This window comes from Oratosquilla oratoria, chromosome 21 (assembly GCF_046742065.1).
Source record: "Oratosquilla oratoria isolate Oo_2021 chromosome 21, ASM4674206v1, whole genome shotgun sequence".
Taxonomy (NCBI): domain Eukaryota; kingdom Metazoa; phylum Arthropoda; class Malacostraca; order Stomatopoda; family Squillidae; genus Oratosquilla; species Oratosquilla oratoria.
In genome coordinates this window covers 15482192-15500109 of record NC_134797.1, presented here as the reverse complement: position 1 = coordinate 15500109, position 17918 = coordinate 15482192, and the positions used below count along the sequence as shown (strand labels likewise).

Below are 17918 nucleotides of genomic sequence, written 5' to 3'. Positions count from 1 at the left end.
AGTTTAAAGTGACCTTTATAACTAAATATATCATCCTACATTATACAAATCCTATGTAATCTCAGATCCTCATGAAAATTTTCTTTATATGTAATGAAAGGAAAATAATAAGAACCAGTTTTAAACCAGTTGATCAAGTATAACTAATGTATATGTACTTCTTTCTTCTCTCAAACTGCCGTAACGCCTTTTGGCAGACAAACTGTATCTCACTGCATGGTATTTGACCCACACAATGTGTGAGGCATGGTGGCTTGTCGGCCCCAAAGACAGAGAGGTCAGTGTGAATGAGGATTTTGGCAAATAGGTGTTTGCTTTGATTTGGTCACTTTCCTTAAGAGGGATTAGTCATCAGCAATAACAGTACTCCTATCTTCAGGGACAATATTTCACTGAAGAGATGGAGTCTTGAGGCAGTAAAGGAAAGATTTAAGGAAGGCAGTAGAAAAAAAGGAGAAATACAAGATTAAAAGTGATCATTCTCTCATGACAGGAGAATTGCCTTCATTTTTTTTTTTTTTTTTTTTCCAATTTTATGATCCATAGGGATCCTAAAGTCCCTAAAATACTGACTGCAAGGCTTATGGGGGATTATGTCCTGTGTATATAATTGATACTTACGTTCCACCATAAATACACCAAAGTTCCAATGTTTTGCCTTTAAGAATCACAATATTCTTCCTTGACACAAACTGTTCTGTGGGTTCGTTTTTGGTCTGCACTGCTGTACTTCCTGTCTGGATCACCTTAAGATACATCCGGTTTCCTAATTTGTATTCATTACGGAAGTTGGAAGTTGCAGAGCAAGCATATGTAAAATCATTTGATTCATCTTCTCGGGTTACGTTCGAGAACCATAGGGTTCCCTCTGGGTCGACTGTCATTCGAGAGGAATTAATGGACTGGAGAGCACCACGGTCATCCTGGAAAGAAAAAAATAATAATGATGAATTTTTAATAAGTATTAATCCCTTGGGGAATTAAAAAGTGTAATGAGAAATAGATATTTGGGAATGGATGCAGAGGAGATTGTATGAAGGGGTGATTGTGCCGACAGCACTGTATGGGGCAGAAACATGGAACATAAGAGAGAAAGAGAGGATGAGTTTATATGTGTTTGAGATGTGGTCCCTGAGAAGTATGATAGGGGTTACTAGGATGGATAATGTGAGAAATGAGGAGGTGAAGAGGAGAGTAGGGGTGGAAAGGGAGTTGGGAGATAGGGTTGATGAAAGAGTATTGGGATGATTTGGACACATGGAAAGAATGAGTGAAGATTAGTAAAAGAGGTGTGGAAGGCAGAGGTGGAAGAAGTGAACATGAGGGGGTGACTAAGGATGAGATGGATGGATGGGGTAAAAGGGGCACTGGGAAAGAGGGGAATGTCTCTTCAGGAAGGAAGGGAAGACAGAAGATAAAAGTGAGTGAAGAATGATTGTGTATGGATGATGCTGTGATGCATGGGAGTGGGTGGGGGGGATGGGGGTTGATGCAGTATGTGTGAATGATATTTTGATGCAGCCCAAAGGGATTTCTCCCCAGCATCTCTTTTTTTGCATGAGGGGAGGGGGGAAGGGGGGGTCCTGATTAAATGAAGTGGCCTTGCTGTGAATGTGCTGTGCCTTGCTACATTGCTTCTGACCCAGGGCAGTGGGCAAGACGCAGAGATGACCCATCATCCAGGAGCCAAGAAAAGAGGGAGGAAAGGGTGGTGAATGGGAGTGGAGAATGTGGGGATGAAATGAATGGGAGTGGATTTATGCCTTTGACTTTGGCTACCTCCCTTGTAAGGGGGAAAAACACATTGGTATATGTGTATACAAAAAACAAAAATGACACTGGACAAAATACTTCCGATGAAACAAGTAAATAAACATTACATGAAATGTGGAGGGGATCTAGTATGTGTATATATATATATATATATATATATATATATATATATATATATATATATATATATATATATATATATATATATATATATATATATATATATATATATATATATATACATACATACACACACAACAAAAGACCTTTCACTCCTTAAAAAGGGGTGGCCAAGTTAAAGCACCCACCCACCCCACAATCATCCAAAATCCATTCACTCACTTTTCCATCTTAGCAATTCATGGATGAAAGGTTATCTCAGTCCTCCACCATAGTTTTCAGGTCAAAGATGCATCAGCAAGACACTCCACTTCCACAGATGACCCTGAGAGTCAGAATCAGTCTACCCCTAACATTTCATTTCCTGGTTACACCCCTTCTCTCACAACATCTTCATCCATTTACTTCTCTCCATTCACTCTGATCTTTAGCACTCTCTTTTCCTTGCTCAACACATTCTTTTTTGCCTCAAAGTCCTCTTTACCCCATCCGTCCAGCTCACTCAGTCTTCCTCTCAAATTCACTCGATCTACTTCAGTTTTACATTTTTTTTTTTTTGCTTGCTTGCTTGCCACAGCATGCACCCACCACAACCCATCCCATTTCCATTCATCACCCATTTATTTCCTCTTAGCTCCTTGTGGATGAAGAGCCATCCCTGACCTCTGCCCACAGCCTGAGTAGAAGCAATGCATTAAGACAGAGCACACCCACATCTACTCTAGCATTAAGATTTCCCAACATTACTATGTTCACATTTCTCCCAAATTCTCCAAACATTCGTTTAAGCCATTCAAAAATGGATCTCTCGTCTTCACCTCTCTCACTACCAGAACCATACGAACTAACAAATCCCCCTATTTCCCATCCCAATCTTATCTTTCCTCATACAATCAATAAAAATAAGTACAGTACTACCTCTCATTAACGGACTAAAAGGGGGGTAATGGTGTCCGTTGGTGTGAATAATCATTTGATTTGGAGTTGTTTTTGGGTGGCATAGTGATTGCACAGCACTAAACAACAGCACCAAAAACACAGCGAAAACACCGCAAACACAGCTAATTAACGTCCGTTAATGAGAGGTAGTACTGTATGCGAAAACAAGCATGCAATTGCAGCAATAATCACCTGAATCATCCAGTACACAGACGGTTTTGGGTAGCCATCAGGAGGTTGACAATACAGCCCCACAGAGTCTCCCTCAGAAACAGTCACAGTGTCAGGGTCCATGTTGGGGAAACTGTTGAGTTCTGATTTTCGCACAAACACTGCATTGGAAGTTGCTGTACCCAACTCATTGGTGGCAAAACACTGGTACCTCCCTGGATGTCAGAAAATAAGTCAAAATAAATAAATCATACTAAATGACATGTATAGTAAAATTACACAACACTAAAGTAAGAAAGACAGAAGTTAGCATTTGTCAATCAATCAATCTTTTTCTCCAGATCTCTCTCCAAGGAACCATGGGTTTCGCTTAAGAAAGTCTGGAACAACAGATTGCCTGACTGCAGGTCACCATGTCTTACAGATAATCCAAAACACCCATCAGACTGGCCCATATATCACTCAAGAAAAATGTGTTGTCAGGGTATGGCTAGGGTGGTGTGTTCAGTGTCTTCTGTAAGATGGTTGCATCTGGTTCAGATTGTTTCTATGGCCAGGCCTATTTTGGGTTATTATTAAGGTCCTCCTCTTTGAAAGGAAGCCTTCATTAAAAGGGGAATGTTTGGAATGTCTGTTGAGCAGATTGATAGATTAATTGCTATTGACTCCTTTAAACTTGCCCCTTCCTTCTCCATCTAGTAAGTGATTACTCAGAGAGCAAGATGGCTGGGCAAGTATGAGGAACACCATCACCCCTCCTCCCACTCCCATCACTGCCCACATCCCTCTGGGAAGAGGAGAGTGGGAGAAAGAGGGGGAAGAAGGGAAGCAGGGGAAAGGAAGAGACAGAGAAGAGTGGGGGATGGGGAGAGGGGAGGGGGGAAAGGGGAAACAGGGGAGAAGAAAAAGCATAGAGAAAGGAAGTGTGAGAGGGAGGAAAAAGCAAGTGAGGTAAGTCAGAGTGGAAGTTGGAGAGGGAATGAGAGTAGGAGAGAAAGGGATGGAGAGGGAGGAAGAGACAGGGGTGCGGCCCAAAGAAACCGCCAACAAACAAATCCTCGAACTTTCATACCGAGGTCCTCATCCCTGGGCGAAGTGATGACAAGTGTTCCTCTTCCAGGCTGTTGAGAGATTCTGTCATCGTATGTCTGCCAGTCGAAGGGCTTGCCATTCTTGATCCACTGGTACCTGTCAACAATTCAATTTTGTCACAAATTCTCTATCAACTATCAAAGTGAGAACAATTGATATAATGATTCTTAATCTCACAAAACAAGTAAATACATTGGTGGGCAAACTTTCAAGATTAGAAATAAAATGGTCCATATTCCATATTGAAAAAATTAAGTCAGTTCAAGATTCTAATTAACATAATCTGATCCACTGGTACCCGTCAGCAATTCAATTTTGTCACAAATTCTTTATCAACTATCAAAGTGAGAACAATTGAAATAATTATTCTTAATCTCACAAAACAAGTAAATACATTGTTGACCAAACTTTTAAGATTAAAAATGAAATGGTCCATGTTCCATATTGAAAAAATTAAGTCAGTTCAAGATTCGAATTAACATAATCTATTCTTAAAACACCTGATACTTACGACCCTACAAATATATTGTACCACTGTTTAGATGGTGCCAGTACATATAGTTCCCTCTATTGGTAACATTACAAGCTAGGAAATCTACCATATTTGGAATGAAAACGCCTTTTGAACATTGGAAAGCACTTCTGGCGTTCATAATTTTCTAGATAACAGAAAATTTCGTTCCGAATCCCGAAACTTAGATTCCCAATAGTGAGAACTATTTTTTTTTTAAACCTTGTAGCCAAATGAACTTCAAAATTCACCCTTTGGGCTCAGGTTTGATCTCAACAGTTTTTGGTTACTACCACTAACCCTTCCTGCCCTAGTACAAGAGGCAAAGGTGACTTGACCACAGTCAAGTACCATCTGGTACAAGGTATGTATATGTGGTACCGATTCAGTTTGTGTCTTAACTTACGAATATTGAAAGAATTCTTTTTGTATTCACAGAGGAAAATTTAGTATCTGCTCTACTTCCAACATATCCTTTGGACAGGAGAGGGGAAGGGGAGTGGGAGATGGTAAGAAAGACAGATTTACAGAGGAAAATCTAGCATCAGCTTTATTTCCAACATTTTCTTTGGAAAGGGAAGGAGAAGGGGAGAGGGAGAGGGAAAGAGAAAGAGAGAGAGAGAGAGAGAGAGAAGAGAGAGAGAGAGAATGAGGGGGGAAGTGTATATTAGTACTGCATTTTGTATACACGGTGTATTTTGGTCAACAGTTTAAGTACGGCCCATATACCGAACAGCTGTGCCCCAGGCGTCAATTGTTAAATGACATCCGTCTGTAATTGCTCATTCTCCAACCCATTGTTTACTGCCACGAACTGCTGGTACGTCATTCAAGACACCCCCGCCCCCTCTCCTGTGGACCTTAACGACACAACAAATACTGATCTGATCACAACGATCTGGTTTCCACCAAAGAGGAGAGTCCCATTTTGGGAAGAATCCAAGTTGTATACAATAACCGATGCCTCAGGTTTCTCTTGACTGGAAATTCAGCCCCTCAGTAACCGGCGACGATCCTTTGACCCTCTCTGTCTCTCTGTGAAAAGAGACGTTGAACTGGGGGAGTTTCTGAATCACCAGATGGTAGGGAAGAGGAGATCGAAGAGGAGGAGGAGGAGGAGGAGGAGTCGCCGGTTCTCACTCTCTTGACACGAGAAAGCGGTGAGGAAAGCCAAAGTTGGAAACAGACCATAGAGACCGAATCCCAGACCCTTGGGCTGCACCTCCAGGAGGCGGCGAGGGTCCTGTAGTTCAAAAGGCGAGTGACGGCGACCTCTTACAGACGTCCATTTCGTTGGACCAGCACCAAGAGGTGCCTTGTCGCAGGTTCCCATTGCATACAGATGCAGCCGGGCCGTGGAATGGAACGAAGTCAGGCATACATACCACAGCCGAAATATGGGCCAACCAACCACGAGACTTTTATTTATTTATTTGTTTTTGTAAATGGGAAGTTTCTTTAATGTTGAGGTAGTTGCATTCTTTAACCCCAAGACCCCACCGATCTACTTCGTTCTCCAAGTTGTTGTTGTTTTGTTCAAAATCGTAAACATAAAGGTTAAATTTCCGAATAATTTGATGGTTGTGAAGAGTATGTCCGGTCAGAAATACTGATCTTTGTACCTCTTTGTAGCTTAACTATGTGGGAAATAACGACTTGTTTCAAAACGGCAAGTCACTCTTTGTAGCTGAAGTTATGAGGGAAATGAAGTACCTCTGTTCTACAAAACATTGTCACCTAATTTTTCGGGGCTCAAACTATGATCGAAAGGTTTGTATAATTAAATTCCGCACCTCTTTGTCACCCAAACCACGGGATCCGAGAAGAGAATCATCTTTGTACCTCAAAGCCGTTAGAGCAGACTCTTCCACCATCCTCACGTTCTGCCCTGTACAAGTGTCCACTCCAAGTGAACTGCAGCCCCATCCCTTCCACTTAACACCTCCACCCACCCTGACCCTCCAAAGCACACTAACCCCTCTCCCCATACTACACAGCATCACCAGCACCACATCCTCCTCCTCCTCTTCCTAGGACCACTCACTATACGACTCGAAATTCTTGGATTGTTGACCTCTTGAAGCCTACAGACCCAAATTCTGTCATCCTCAGGGCACCATCACACTTCTTGCCACGATTTCACACGAACAATCAAAATAGATATGTCACCTTCTAAGATAAATTTGTACTTAATAAGGATGACATTATGATGTCTAGCAACCACGATACAGAGGGCAAAATAAGGTTGAAAACCAGTAACATAGCTCAGTATCCTTCAAAACACACGTGCTTGTTTTTGACTGCATGATTTAATCCCTAAAATCAGTCCCCGTCCCAAAATTGAACAAGAGAATATACAAATAACAGTAAATTGTAAGTGTGGGGTGCATCTCCGAAGCTCAAAGACACTAACTAGCACTGGCCGATGGAGTTCCCTGTGCCCTAAACCTGCCAAGGCAAGTGGCTGATTACTAATGAGGTAATAACCGTAGTAATCCCAATAATTATAACAACAATATCACTACTGCTACCACTACCACTACAAATAATAATAGTAATAAGGCGCTACTAGTAGTGCAAGCACTACTACTACTACTAATGATAACAATAACAAAAAACACTGCTGTTACTTACTTGGGCGCAGGCTCGCCCTCAGCCTCACACTCGATAAGGAAGGGCTTGTCGTTCTCGTCTTGGCGCGACGCCACCTGGAAGAGCTGCTCTTCGTTGTGGGGTGGTTGCTTGACCATCAGGGGCGGGAACTTGATGACCGCTTGGGCCGTGGCTGACAAGGCCAGCACCGTCAGCCACGTCCGAGCTAACCGAGTCTCCAGCATCGTGAGCGTGTGTCCTGTTCAGGTCAAAATAAGACAAGAGCGTCAGCAATCTCGACCACGCATCACGTCACCCCCCCGGCCGTGACGTCACTGCCTCCTCTCCGGAAGCTACACAATCCTGTGTGTGTGTGTGTGTGTGTGTGTGTGTGTGTGTGTGTGTGTGTGTGTGTGTGTGTGTGTGTGTGTGTGTGTGTGTGTGTGTGTGTGTGTGTGTGTGTGTGTGTGTGTGTGTCACTGCAGGGGAGTGGCTTTTAAGCAATCTTGATGACAGTAATACGCCCACTTAACATAATGGGAGAGGTGAATGCAGTAAGCCATCCCGCGAATTAAGAGGTCAAATATATCATATATCTACTAAATCACCAATGACTCATTCGTTTTGTCATACACACGTCTCAGGAACATCGAACGACGCCTGGAAAACGTAGATAATTTACCTAAATCCATCTCCTTTTGAACGACTTTCATTTTTTCTGTTCAAAGCCGTCGGGTAAATGATACACTTACCAGTCATTATCTCATTTTGCTCACAAACTGCCCAATTGCAAATTAGCTCCTCCCCTTCTGACCACGATACAACGATGTGACGTCACTGTCGACCAATCAAAATCCATCATTCAGTTAATGGCAAGTTCAATGAAAAAATAAATAAATAAATTAAAGTAAAATAAAGGACGAGCCCAGTCACGGTTCTTATAAGTGTTCTCTTGTGTGTTTATAGTTCACCACTGTCTTGGATCATGCACTGAACTCGTGATCGACAGCTTTTCCTATCCTGGATGAGAGCTCAGCCCGATTTATTGGTAACGCCGAGACTTTACACATACCACACACCTATCTCCTACATCAGAGGTTCTACCTGGGGTTTGCGAGACGGTTTACAAAGGGTAGTTTAAATCTGCAGAGAAAATGATTACACGTGTGGTATCATTGTACATTGTTTTTATGTCAATGTTTCACTGATAAATAAAGTCATAACAATTTGAGCCCATATCCATTGCGCTACCACTGTATATTCAATTAGTCCTACTATCACTATATTCTGTGTAAGGTTGGTGGAGGTACGGGTCGATGGTCTGATGACTTTCGGGATGACTTTTTGAGAACTCCTGCCCTACATAAACGATGACAGTAATGATCTGCGTTATCGGTGGAAGCTTTTCCCGCCAAGAGCAGGGTGCGAACTCGGTACCTCAATGGAGGGGCTCAGGACGCTAACGAGTTGTGTGTATTTACCTATATAGTTGTATCTTAAGGGAGTTACGCTCGTGTGTGTGTGCGTGTGTGTGTGTGTGTGTTTCACCATGGTCTTGGATCACGTGTTGGACTCGTGATCAACAGCTATTTCCCTCACGGGAAGAGAGCTCACAGTTCATATAAGACCGATCTATGGGTAATGCTGTGACCTTACACGCACACACACAACTCCCCGCCCACGAGAGTTCGAGTAACGATTCGCAGCGCAGCGATATTTAATATTTTTCAGCCCTGGGCGGGATTCGAACCCGGACCGCCGTAGTGGCGGCCGGGAACTCTACCACTACACCACGCGTCGTGTGTGTGTGTGTGTGTGTGTACGAATACTGCGAGGCAGAAATCAGGCAAAAATAAATTGGTTCCTATCTGCTCCATCAGCTCGTTAAAACGCTCCAGCCTTAGCTAAAGCACTATGTATACAAAGTTCGCCTGATGGGCTTCAAAAACACAGAAACTCCGAATAATCAGAAGGAAGCAGAGTTCCAAAATCAACCAAACCCTGAATACCACACGCCCTTTCGAATATTCTTGCGTTTTCGGTCCCACTATTGGAGATGTCCGAATTTGAGGGATAACAACGAGAGAGAGAGAGAGAGAGAGAGAGAGAGAGAGAGAGAGAGAGAGAGAGAGAGAGAGAGAGAGAGAGAGAGAGAGAGAGAGAGAATATTGACACGATTAAATCACACAACGTTTATATTTTCGCTCCTGACATTGATAAGATCGTGACAGTCCATGTTGTCAGGTGTTGTTACGATTCAAAGTTCGCGCTGCTCCATAGAGCGAAGCATTTTGATTTGTTTATTCACTTATTTTCCATTTATTTGTTCTTTACGACGAAGAAAAACCTTCCGTTCTCATGGGCTTAGACCTCTGACAGGAACTTTTAACACTTTTTTTTTTTTTGACTCGACAACAGATTCTATTAAGCTGGGTCTATCACTTGGGATGCTACTACTCTCTCACCAATTCAAGGGTTACCGTTATAGTTGTGCAAAATGCGGATGCTTCAAGTCCTGCACTTGCTATGCGTGTACCCGCATGCTACCACCAACACTCCCTACCCCAACCGCCACCGCTACCGCCGCCGCCGCCGCCGTGGGCAAAGACGTTCCCTCCCTTAAGGCAGGACTATGAGATGAGTAAAATCCCCTAGTCAGGACAGTATATATACATATACATATATATATATTATATATATATATATATATATATATATATTTTAAGACGCAAATATATATATATATATAATATATATATATATTTTTTTTTTTTGTATTTAGTGAATTCATCAGACGGAAATGTATTCCTCTTTCAACATACGAGTGATTCACCACGGTCTTGGATCACGTGTTGGTCTCATGATCGACTGCTATTGCCCTCGCCGTTGAGAGCTCAGAGATCATACTGCCCGATCTATGGGTAATGTTGTGACCTTTAACGAACACGTTCACTCCAATTTGTTCGTGTGTGTGTGTGTGTGTGTATGTGTGCGTGAGAGAGATTCACCATGGTCTTGGATCAAGTGTTGGACTCGTGATCGACAGCTATTTCCCTCCCGGAAGAGCTCACAGCTTATATATGACCAACCTATGTGTAATGCTGTGACCTTACACGCACACACACACCCAACTCCCCGCCCACGAGAATTGCAGTAACGACTCGCAGCGATGTTACTTTAATTATTTTAGCCCTCGGCGAGATTCGAACCAGGACCGCCATAGTGGCGGCCGGGAACTCTACCACTGCACCATCGTGTGTGTGGGGGGGGGGGGAGCGCGCAAATCTGTCACTGGACGAAAACGAAATTCAAATGCACGACCCACTCGTCGACAACACTCGCCGAATCTTCATCAATATTATTTTTTTTTAAACAGCAATAATGACGATAATGATGATAATAATCATCAACATCCACTGAGGGCATTTCCTTGCTGCCTTTCTCCACCTCTAATCATCTTTTTTCCACATAAACGACATATACTCCCTCAACCGCCAGATCACCCTCAATAAATCACAATTCAACGTCAATACAACTTCAACACTGAAGAACGGCATTTGAGACGCTTGAAGACACTTCGAAGGATCTACAACCAACCACGCCGACGAGGATCCTTGAAAAATAACGGTTTCGATTCGGCGTTAAAACTTACTACAAGACGTTAGCACAAGCCACTTACACCGACAAAATGCCTCTCCTGTACACATCACACTTTCCAAACAATTTCCTGTTTTCCACAGGCCACGGGTCGCCCACGACTAAAACAGAGAGCAACACACCTTTCCTTGAACACGCTCTTAGTATAACTGACACAGAATTCACTTTGCAACAGAGGAGTCAGAGGAACGCACGCACAAACGAACGCCTCACTGCATCATTGGACTCGGCACGGATGGGCCAATGAGCGCGCGAGTAGGACATTACGTCACATCGCTCACCCTGAGCTCACCAGCCAGTTGTAAGAAATCGATGACGTCATCACCTGACCGCGGCTTGAAAGGTGACTCAGGAGGATCTTGACCAACCCATGGCGCTCTCTCTCTCTCTCTCTCTCTCTCTCTCTCTCTCTCTCTCTCTCTCTCTCTCTCTCTCTCTCTCTCTCTCTCTCTCTTACCATGCGTGCGAGTGTGTGGTGTGTGTGATGTGTGTGGTGTGTGTGATGTTTGTGTGTGTGTGTGTGTGTGTGTGTGTGTGTGTGTGTGTGTGTGTGTGTGTGTGTGTGTGTGTGTGTGTGTGTGTGTAAGATTCACCATAGTCTTGGGTCACATGTTGGACTCGTGATCGACAACCATTTCCCTCCCGGAAGAGAGCTCAGAACTCATATATGACCGATCTATGGGTAATGCCTGTGACCTTACATGCACACACACACACAATTCCCCGCCCACGAGAGTTGGAGTAACGACTCGCAGCGCAGCGATACTTAAATTATTTCAGCCCTGGGCGGGATTCCAACCAGGACCGTCGTAGTGGCGGTCGGGAATTCTACCAACTGCGGCATCGAGTCGAGTCGTGTGTGTGTGTGTGTGTGTGTGTGTGTGTGTGTGTGTGTGCGTACCTCACAGTTGAAGCAGGATAATTTCCAGACCCTTCAATGCCCACGCACGTACACAGGCTCATCACTCCTTATATTTAATTCTGGTTAACGTCCAGCGAATTTATTCACTTTTGAGGAACCCCTGAGCAGTAAAGTTCAAATAAAAAATAATAGTAAAACAGGATTTGGCTCTTTTGAACGCTCAATGATGTTATTGGTAGTACAGTAGCCTAGCGCTCTGATGGACCCCGGATCGAGACTCGCGACGGCCGAGTTTAATTACCACAAAGACCTCACTGTAACGAGTGATTTATTCCAAGATACATACAAAAATATACGCATATACTATACAATACATATACATACACATATATACATGCATTACAATTTGAACCTGACTTTTATATTTAATTGTTTCCGCGTCATTTGGAGAGGCTACTTTATCGTTGATCCAGCGCTTCTATCCTTGGAGACCATGAGGTAGCAAAAGACAGACTTCAAGGGGACAGTAGACAGGAGGGATAAGACGTGGTGATCAGCATTCTTTTGTAATAATTTTCTCTTGTTTATTTATTTTTTGTCTTTGTTTTTGTGGATATTAGTTTCCAATCATAGAAGAATGCAGAGATTCTCGTCCCAAGGAATGTCACAAGAGTCCCTTAGAGGGGGGTTTAAAAGGTCTAACGGTTCGTCGAACGCGGTTCGACAGACACGTGTTTAAAGTGATGTGTGAACGGGGTGTTTGGTTGTCGAACACGTTGGTTAAACCCCGAATACCCCGTTCACACATCGAACCGCGTTCGACGAACCCTCTTAGTCTACCATCAAACTTGTGCAGCGTCATTTAGAAGGCTATTTAGACAGACAGATAGCTAAATGGATAGAGTGAGAAAAAGAGAGGAGACCATTTCTCATGCACAGGAAATAGAAATCAAAGATTATGAACACAATCTGACTATGCAGTAGCTGCTTCTACAGATGTAAATGCAACGAGAGGCGCGGATCATTCGTTAATAAAGGTAAAAATTGAGCCAAAGAAATATAATCGAGTTTATTACAACCAACTAATATTACCACCACCACCACTACTACTTGTAAATATATACAAGAAACCCATAGACACAAAGGCATCCTTTACACCACAACATGCTTGCCCTTTTCTTTCCTGTCCGCTGACAACTAACACCCTCACCCCTCCAACCGCAACCCTACACGCGTCTCCCCCTCCAACAAGGTTCACTTGGCGTTCCTCCTCGACCCTGCGACCTCAACCTTGACCTGACCCTCCGAAAGGTCGTCAGGCATCAGGGGGAGAGACTCCTCCGAGCAGCGAGGAGAACCGGGGGGGGGGGAGAGAGAGAGAGAGAGAGAGAGAGAGAGAGAGAGAGAGAGAGAGAGAGAGAGAGAGAGAGAGAGAGAGAGAGAGAGAGAGAGAGAGAGAGAGAGAGAGAGAGAGAGAGAGAGAGAGAGAGAGAGAGCAAGAGAGAGAGAGCGTAGGAGCTGCCTTGGCATTCACACCTATGAATACAACACTGAGGACTCTTCCCCGTCACTCCATCTTGGCCCAGCTCGGTCGCAATCAGGCATCGAACTCAAGTGCACCCTTCGATATAATATTACACACACGCGCGCCCGCGCCCCATAGGCTCAGCATCCCCATTTAACAGTATATATATATATATATATATATATATATATATATATATATATATATATATATATATATATATATATATTGCAGCCGTTCTCGTGAAGGGTGCGATTGGCAAGTGAGGCTCTCCCTTCAACGTAGTTTTTGACCACACTGCCACTACTTTGGTCGAATGTAGGACAAAATGTCCTGAAATCTGCACCCCTGGGACAAAATGTCCCCAACGGCCTAGGTGGGTGGTCGAAATGTCCTAAAAAAAAATTCTAAAAATTTGTCAGATGTGTTTTACTTTATTCCTTAATATGTTTTTTTTGTGTGAATTTTTGGTTTTTAACTTGATTTTTTTTTATTTTTATAGGCATACAATATAAGTCCAATAAAGCATAATTGTGTGCTGTAATTGTACTCATAAGGTGCTTATCACACCTCTTTCACACCCCCATTGTTTGGTTAACACCTCAGATGTGCTCTAAGTTTGCTCACAAAGTGCTTGTCACACCTTTCTTACACCTCTGTGACTGGTTCACACCTCAGATCTGCTCGGATGTGCTCAAAGTTTGCTCACAAAGTGATTGTCACAGGTCACACCTCAGATGTGCTCAAAATGCTCAGAATGCTCAGAATTTGCTCAACACATAGACAAGTTCTGTATATAAACCTGGCATATCCTGACAAGGCATGTCAGTTTTACTGAGCTACTCAACCATGTCAGACGAGCTACAGGTCATCACGTCCCAGAAGGGTGGTCTTATATGATTTGTGAGATGTACTGTGATTCATCATTGTGATATTTAATAAAATATCAAATATTATTGTGCTTTGTGTTTATATATAGATATTCTCCAGAATTTAAGGGTTGTTATAAAACCACAATTAACTATGACCCAAAATGTATAAACAGTTGATAAAAATCAATATTTGTTGAAAAAATGGGGAACTTTTGTCCTAAATATTGGGGACATTTTGTCCCAGGGGTGCAGACTTCAGGACATTTTGTCCGGGGACCTTTTGTCCGTTCAGGACTTTGGTCGCCCTCCTTTTAGTGTGTGGTGTGTATGTGTGCGCGCGCGTGTCCGTATGTGTGTGTGTGTGTGTGTGTGTGTGTGTGTGTGTGTGTGTGTGTGTGTGTGTGTGTGTGTGTGTGTGTGTGTGTGTGTGAGAGAGAGAGAGAGAGAGAGAGAGAGAGAGAGAGAGAGAGAGAGAGAGAGATGGGGGAATGGAGAGCGTGAGAGAGGAAATGGAGAGAGAGAGAAAATGATAGAGAATGAGATCGAAGGGAGGAATGGTGGGGTATTCAAACCCATGGTTACTATCTTTAGCCTTCTTCTTTTTCCTCAACTTTCGCCCCCTCCTCTTTCCCCATTCCAAGCCCTCCTACTCCTCTTCCTCGCCGTCGTCGTCCTCCTCCTCCTCACTCCCTCTCAAGGCAGCCATCATCTCAGTGTAGTCATTAGCCGCCACCCGAGGCTGAGCCTCGGGAGACATCGCGCCAAGTTACAAAGACACTCCACCCCTCCACCACCACCACCACATACAATGTACTACGTTATTCACTTTGGAAGAGGGAAAAGCAGTGTAAGGAAAAGTATCAGAAATTGAAAAAATGTAATCAAAATAGGAAGACAAAATTAAGAAAAATTGTCAAAACAAGAAGAAAATATTCAAAAAAATTGATGGAAGACGACGACGATGGCGCTATGGGCCATTGGAAGTCCGTTCTCGCGAAAGGTAAACTTGGTCCGGGTGTCATCAACACTCAAGTGTTCCAACGGTACAGTGGTTACCTGCTTGCCAGGAACTCACGGGGAAGGATATTCTGAGGACACAAAATTTTTTTTTTTTTTTTTTTTTTTTTTTTAGGAGGGAGGGGGCACGTTGTAACTAACGGATTCGAACAACAGTCCTCTCTCTCTTCTCTCTCTCTCTCTCTCTCTCCTTAACGAACTAATTCTACCACCCCCCCCACAACCCACTCCATGAGCAGTCCTTTCCCCCTTTACATAAACAACCTTTAACCTCCTCTGACCTCACACACAGAGACCGAGGGATGCCTTCTTCCCTTCCCTTTACGGCATTCATACAAAAGGCATTTCCTTTTCCATGTTCTCTTCCATTCCTTCACCTGCAAGCGTACTCACACACGCACATGCACACAACCAAACGCACGTCAAAGAAGATTTCTACTGTGTGACGGACGAAGAGTCTGAGGAATCGGAAAATACTGAAAATGAGACGTTTGAAGGATGTCGATAAACAGAGTTTTCCGTACAGCGACGGGAAACCGTACACATATTTTTCCTAGTATATTATGATTAGATAAACACATGCACACAAACATGTATTGTAGAGTTCAGTGTTGTGTGTGTGTGTGTGTGTGTGTGTGTGTGTGTGTGTGTGTGTGTGTGTGTGTGTGTGTGTGTGTGTGTGTGTGTGTGTGTGTGTGTGTGTGTGTGTGTGATTTCCTTTCTCATGGGGCGAGAATGCCCGCTGTGACCTGCTTTTCCTCCCTCCTTCCCTCCCTCCACGTCTCCCCCGACGCCCATTCCACTGTCATCACGAGCCGTGATGTTGGTGGTAGTGATGGTGATGGAAGCGGCAGAGGGCGGTACTGTCTGGCACAAAAAAAAAAAAAAAAAAAAAACGATGAAAACCCACCTACCCCCTTTTTGTCCTTTGCCGAGACGCCATAGTCTACACGATGGCATAAGCCCAAGTCAAAAAAGACCCGCCCGTGGGAACTCCACGAACACAACCAGTCGAGTGACATCGCACGTCTGGTCACCCGCTACTACGTTCGGTATTCTGAATTTCGTCAGTTTTCACCAAGATTCGACAAACCCAATTCGATACATATTTTTCAGAATATTCGTTCGGTTATCCAATCATTATGTTAGTCCACTCCTGGCACTTCGAACCTACAGTAGTTATGGCGAAATCATAGTGCCACACGACTGGCACGGGTGCCAAAAGTGGCACAACAAAGATTGTTTATGCTACGTTGACGGGGATGTGACGCAGATGTTGCATGGTGGGCACGAAAACATTTCAAAATAAGCACGTCATCATTATTTTGTGCGTACAAACAATGGAGTAAGCGCGAACATCATCGTCATAATAATAATAATAATAATGTTTATTTGGCATTGAATCAATATACATGAAGTGCAGATAATGACAAGAACACACAGTTCGAAATACCAATTACAACTGCCGAGGATAACATAAAAAAGCATGTAAGCACGCGCACACGAAATACATGAAACGAGTGGGACGGACACACAAAAATACAAATTTCCGTGTCATTGCATTGATTGCTGGAGTAACCTGGATCAAGAAATAGAAATCAAATTACAGAAATGAATTAAACAACAAGTTTTTCCGATGGTAACAAATAGACGAAACCCCACAAACACACACACACACACTCGGTGGCGTAGTTGGTAGAGCGCTGAACTGCCACCATAGTGCCCCGCAGTTCTTGGTTCGAATCCTGCCCAGGGCCGAAATTATTTCGGTACCGCTGCGCTTCGGGTCGTTACTCTGACTCTCGTGGGCGGGGAGTTGGGTGTGTGTGTGTGTGCAAGGTCATAGCATTACCCATAGATCGGACCTACGAGCTCTGAGCTCTCTTCCAGGAGGGAAATAGCTGTCAATCACGAGTCCAACACGTGATCCAAAGACCAAGTGAATACACACACACACACAAACACTGGATTTTAATCTAGGTATCATAATTAACGGTTAACTGACAGGTCTCCACGAGCGTTGACCCTTTCCTGTATACTACAATTAGGTATGCACGTGTTTCACAGCCTCAACTTGTTCGTTTCGCCATAATGTAAACGTTTGTGTCGCCGACTATATATTCTTCTACTAACAGAAATGTGCACCGTTTTATAATACAAGAAGGGACATAAATCACTGCATGTGATACTGTCCCAAATTTACATGTTGTGTTTTACAGTTTGAGAATTGAACCAAGTGCCTTTGAAGACCCAGCCTCTCCTTTCTTCATCCTCCCCTTCCACGCCGTCGCCTCCTCCTCCTTTTCCTCTTCTTCCTCCTCCTCCTCCCCCCGTCCCCTCGGCAAGGCCAACGGGCGACCCTCAGACTCCCATACAATCTAGGTCATCTTCACATAACTCTTAACCGACCAACTGCTGATATCTACCCTTCGTCCTATTACGAGTATGTAAACATATCTTCTCACCCCCCGCCACCCACCACCCACTCTCCCCCTTTGCTACCCCCGACCCCCCCCCCTTCCTTTCAAATTCAAGCCCATTATACGCACAACGTTTCTAATCCACTCCCCGTCAGCTTTTGTCATAGGCACTCCCTTTCCTGTAGTAAGCACAACAGCACAAAGCAAGCAAGCGAGTGAGCCCTTCGGGCCCTTCAAAATCGCTTGCTCCTCCGAACTATCTGTAACATACTCAAAATAACTCATGAAGCAGATTACCATTATTGTTATTATTACCATTATTACTATTATTGGTATTATTATTATCACTAACAACAATAACAACAAC

General features: G+C 43.6%; 1 protein-coding gene across 5 annotated transcripts in view; it reads right to left on the bottom strand.

The window, feature by feature from the left end:
• Positions 1–17918, bottom strand: part of Nrg (Neuroglian) — a 556234-nt gene that overhangs the window by 32702 nt on the left and 505614 nt on the right. For 3 of the 5 annotated variants that reach the window (XM_076204343.1, XM_076204345.1, XM_076204341.1), the window contains 4 exons: positions 7241–7457; positions 4076–4191; positions 3025–3218; positions 622–923 (listed from right to left, as the gene is read on the bottom strand). In XM_076204343.1, the coding sequence (XP_076060458.1) occupies positions 622–923; positions 3025–3218; positions 4076–4191; positions 7241–7443 (815 nt within the window). In that variant the 5' untranslated portion in view covers positions 7444–7457. Of the gene's footprint in view, positions 1–621; positions 924–3024; positions 3219–4075; positions 4192–7240; positions 7458–10877; positions 11006–17918 lie in introns of those variants that run through there. The other 2 variants (XM_076204342.1, XM_076204344.1) reach the window with 2 other exon arrangements.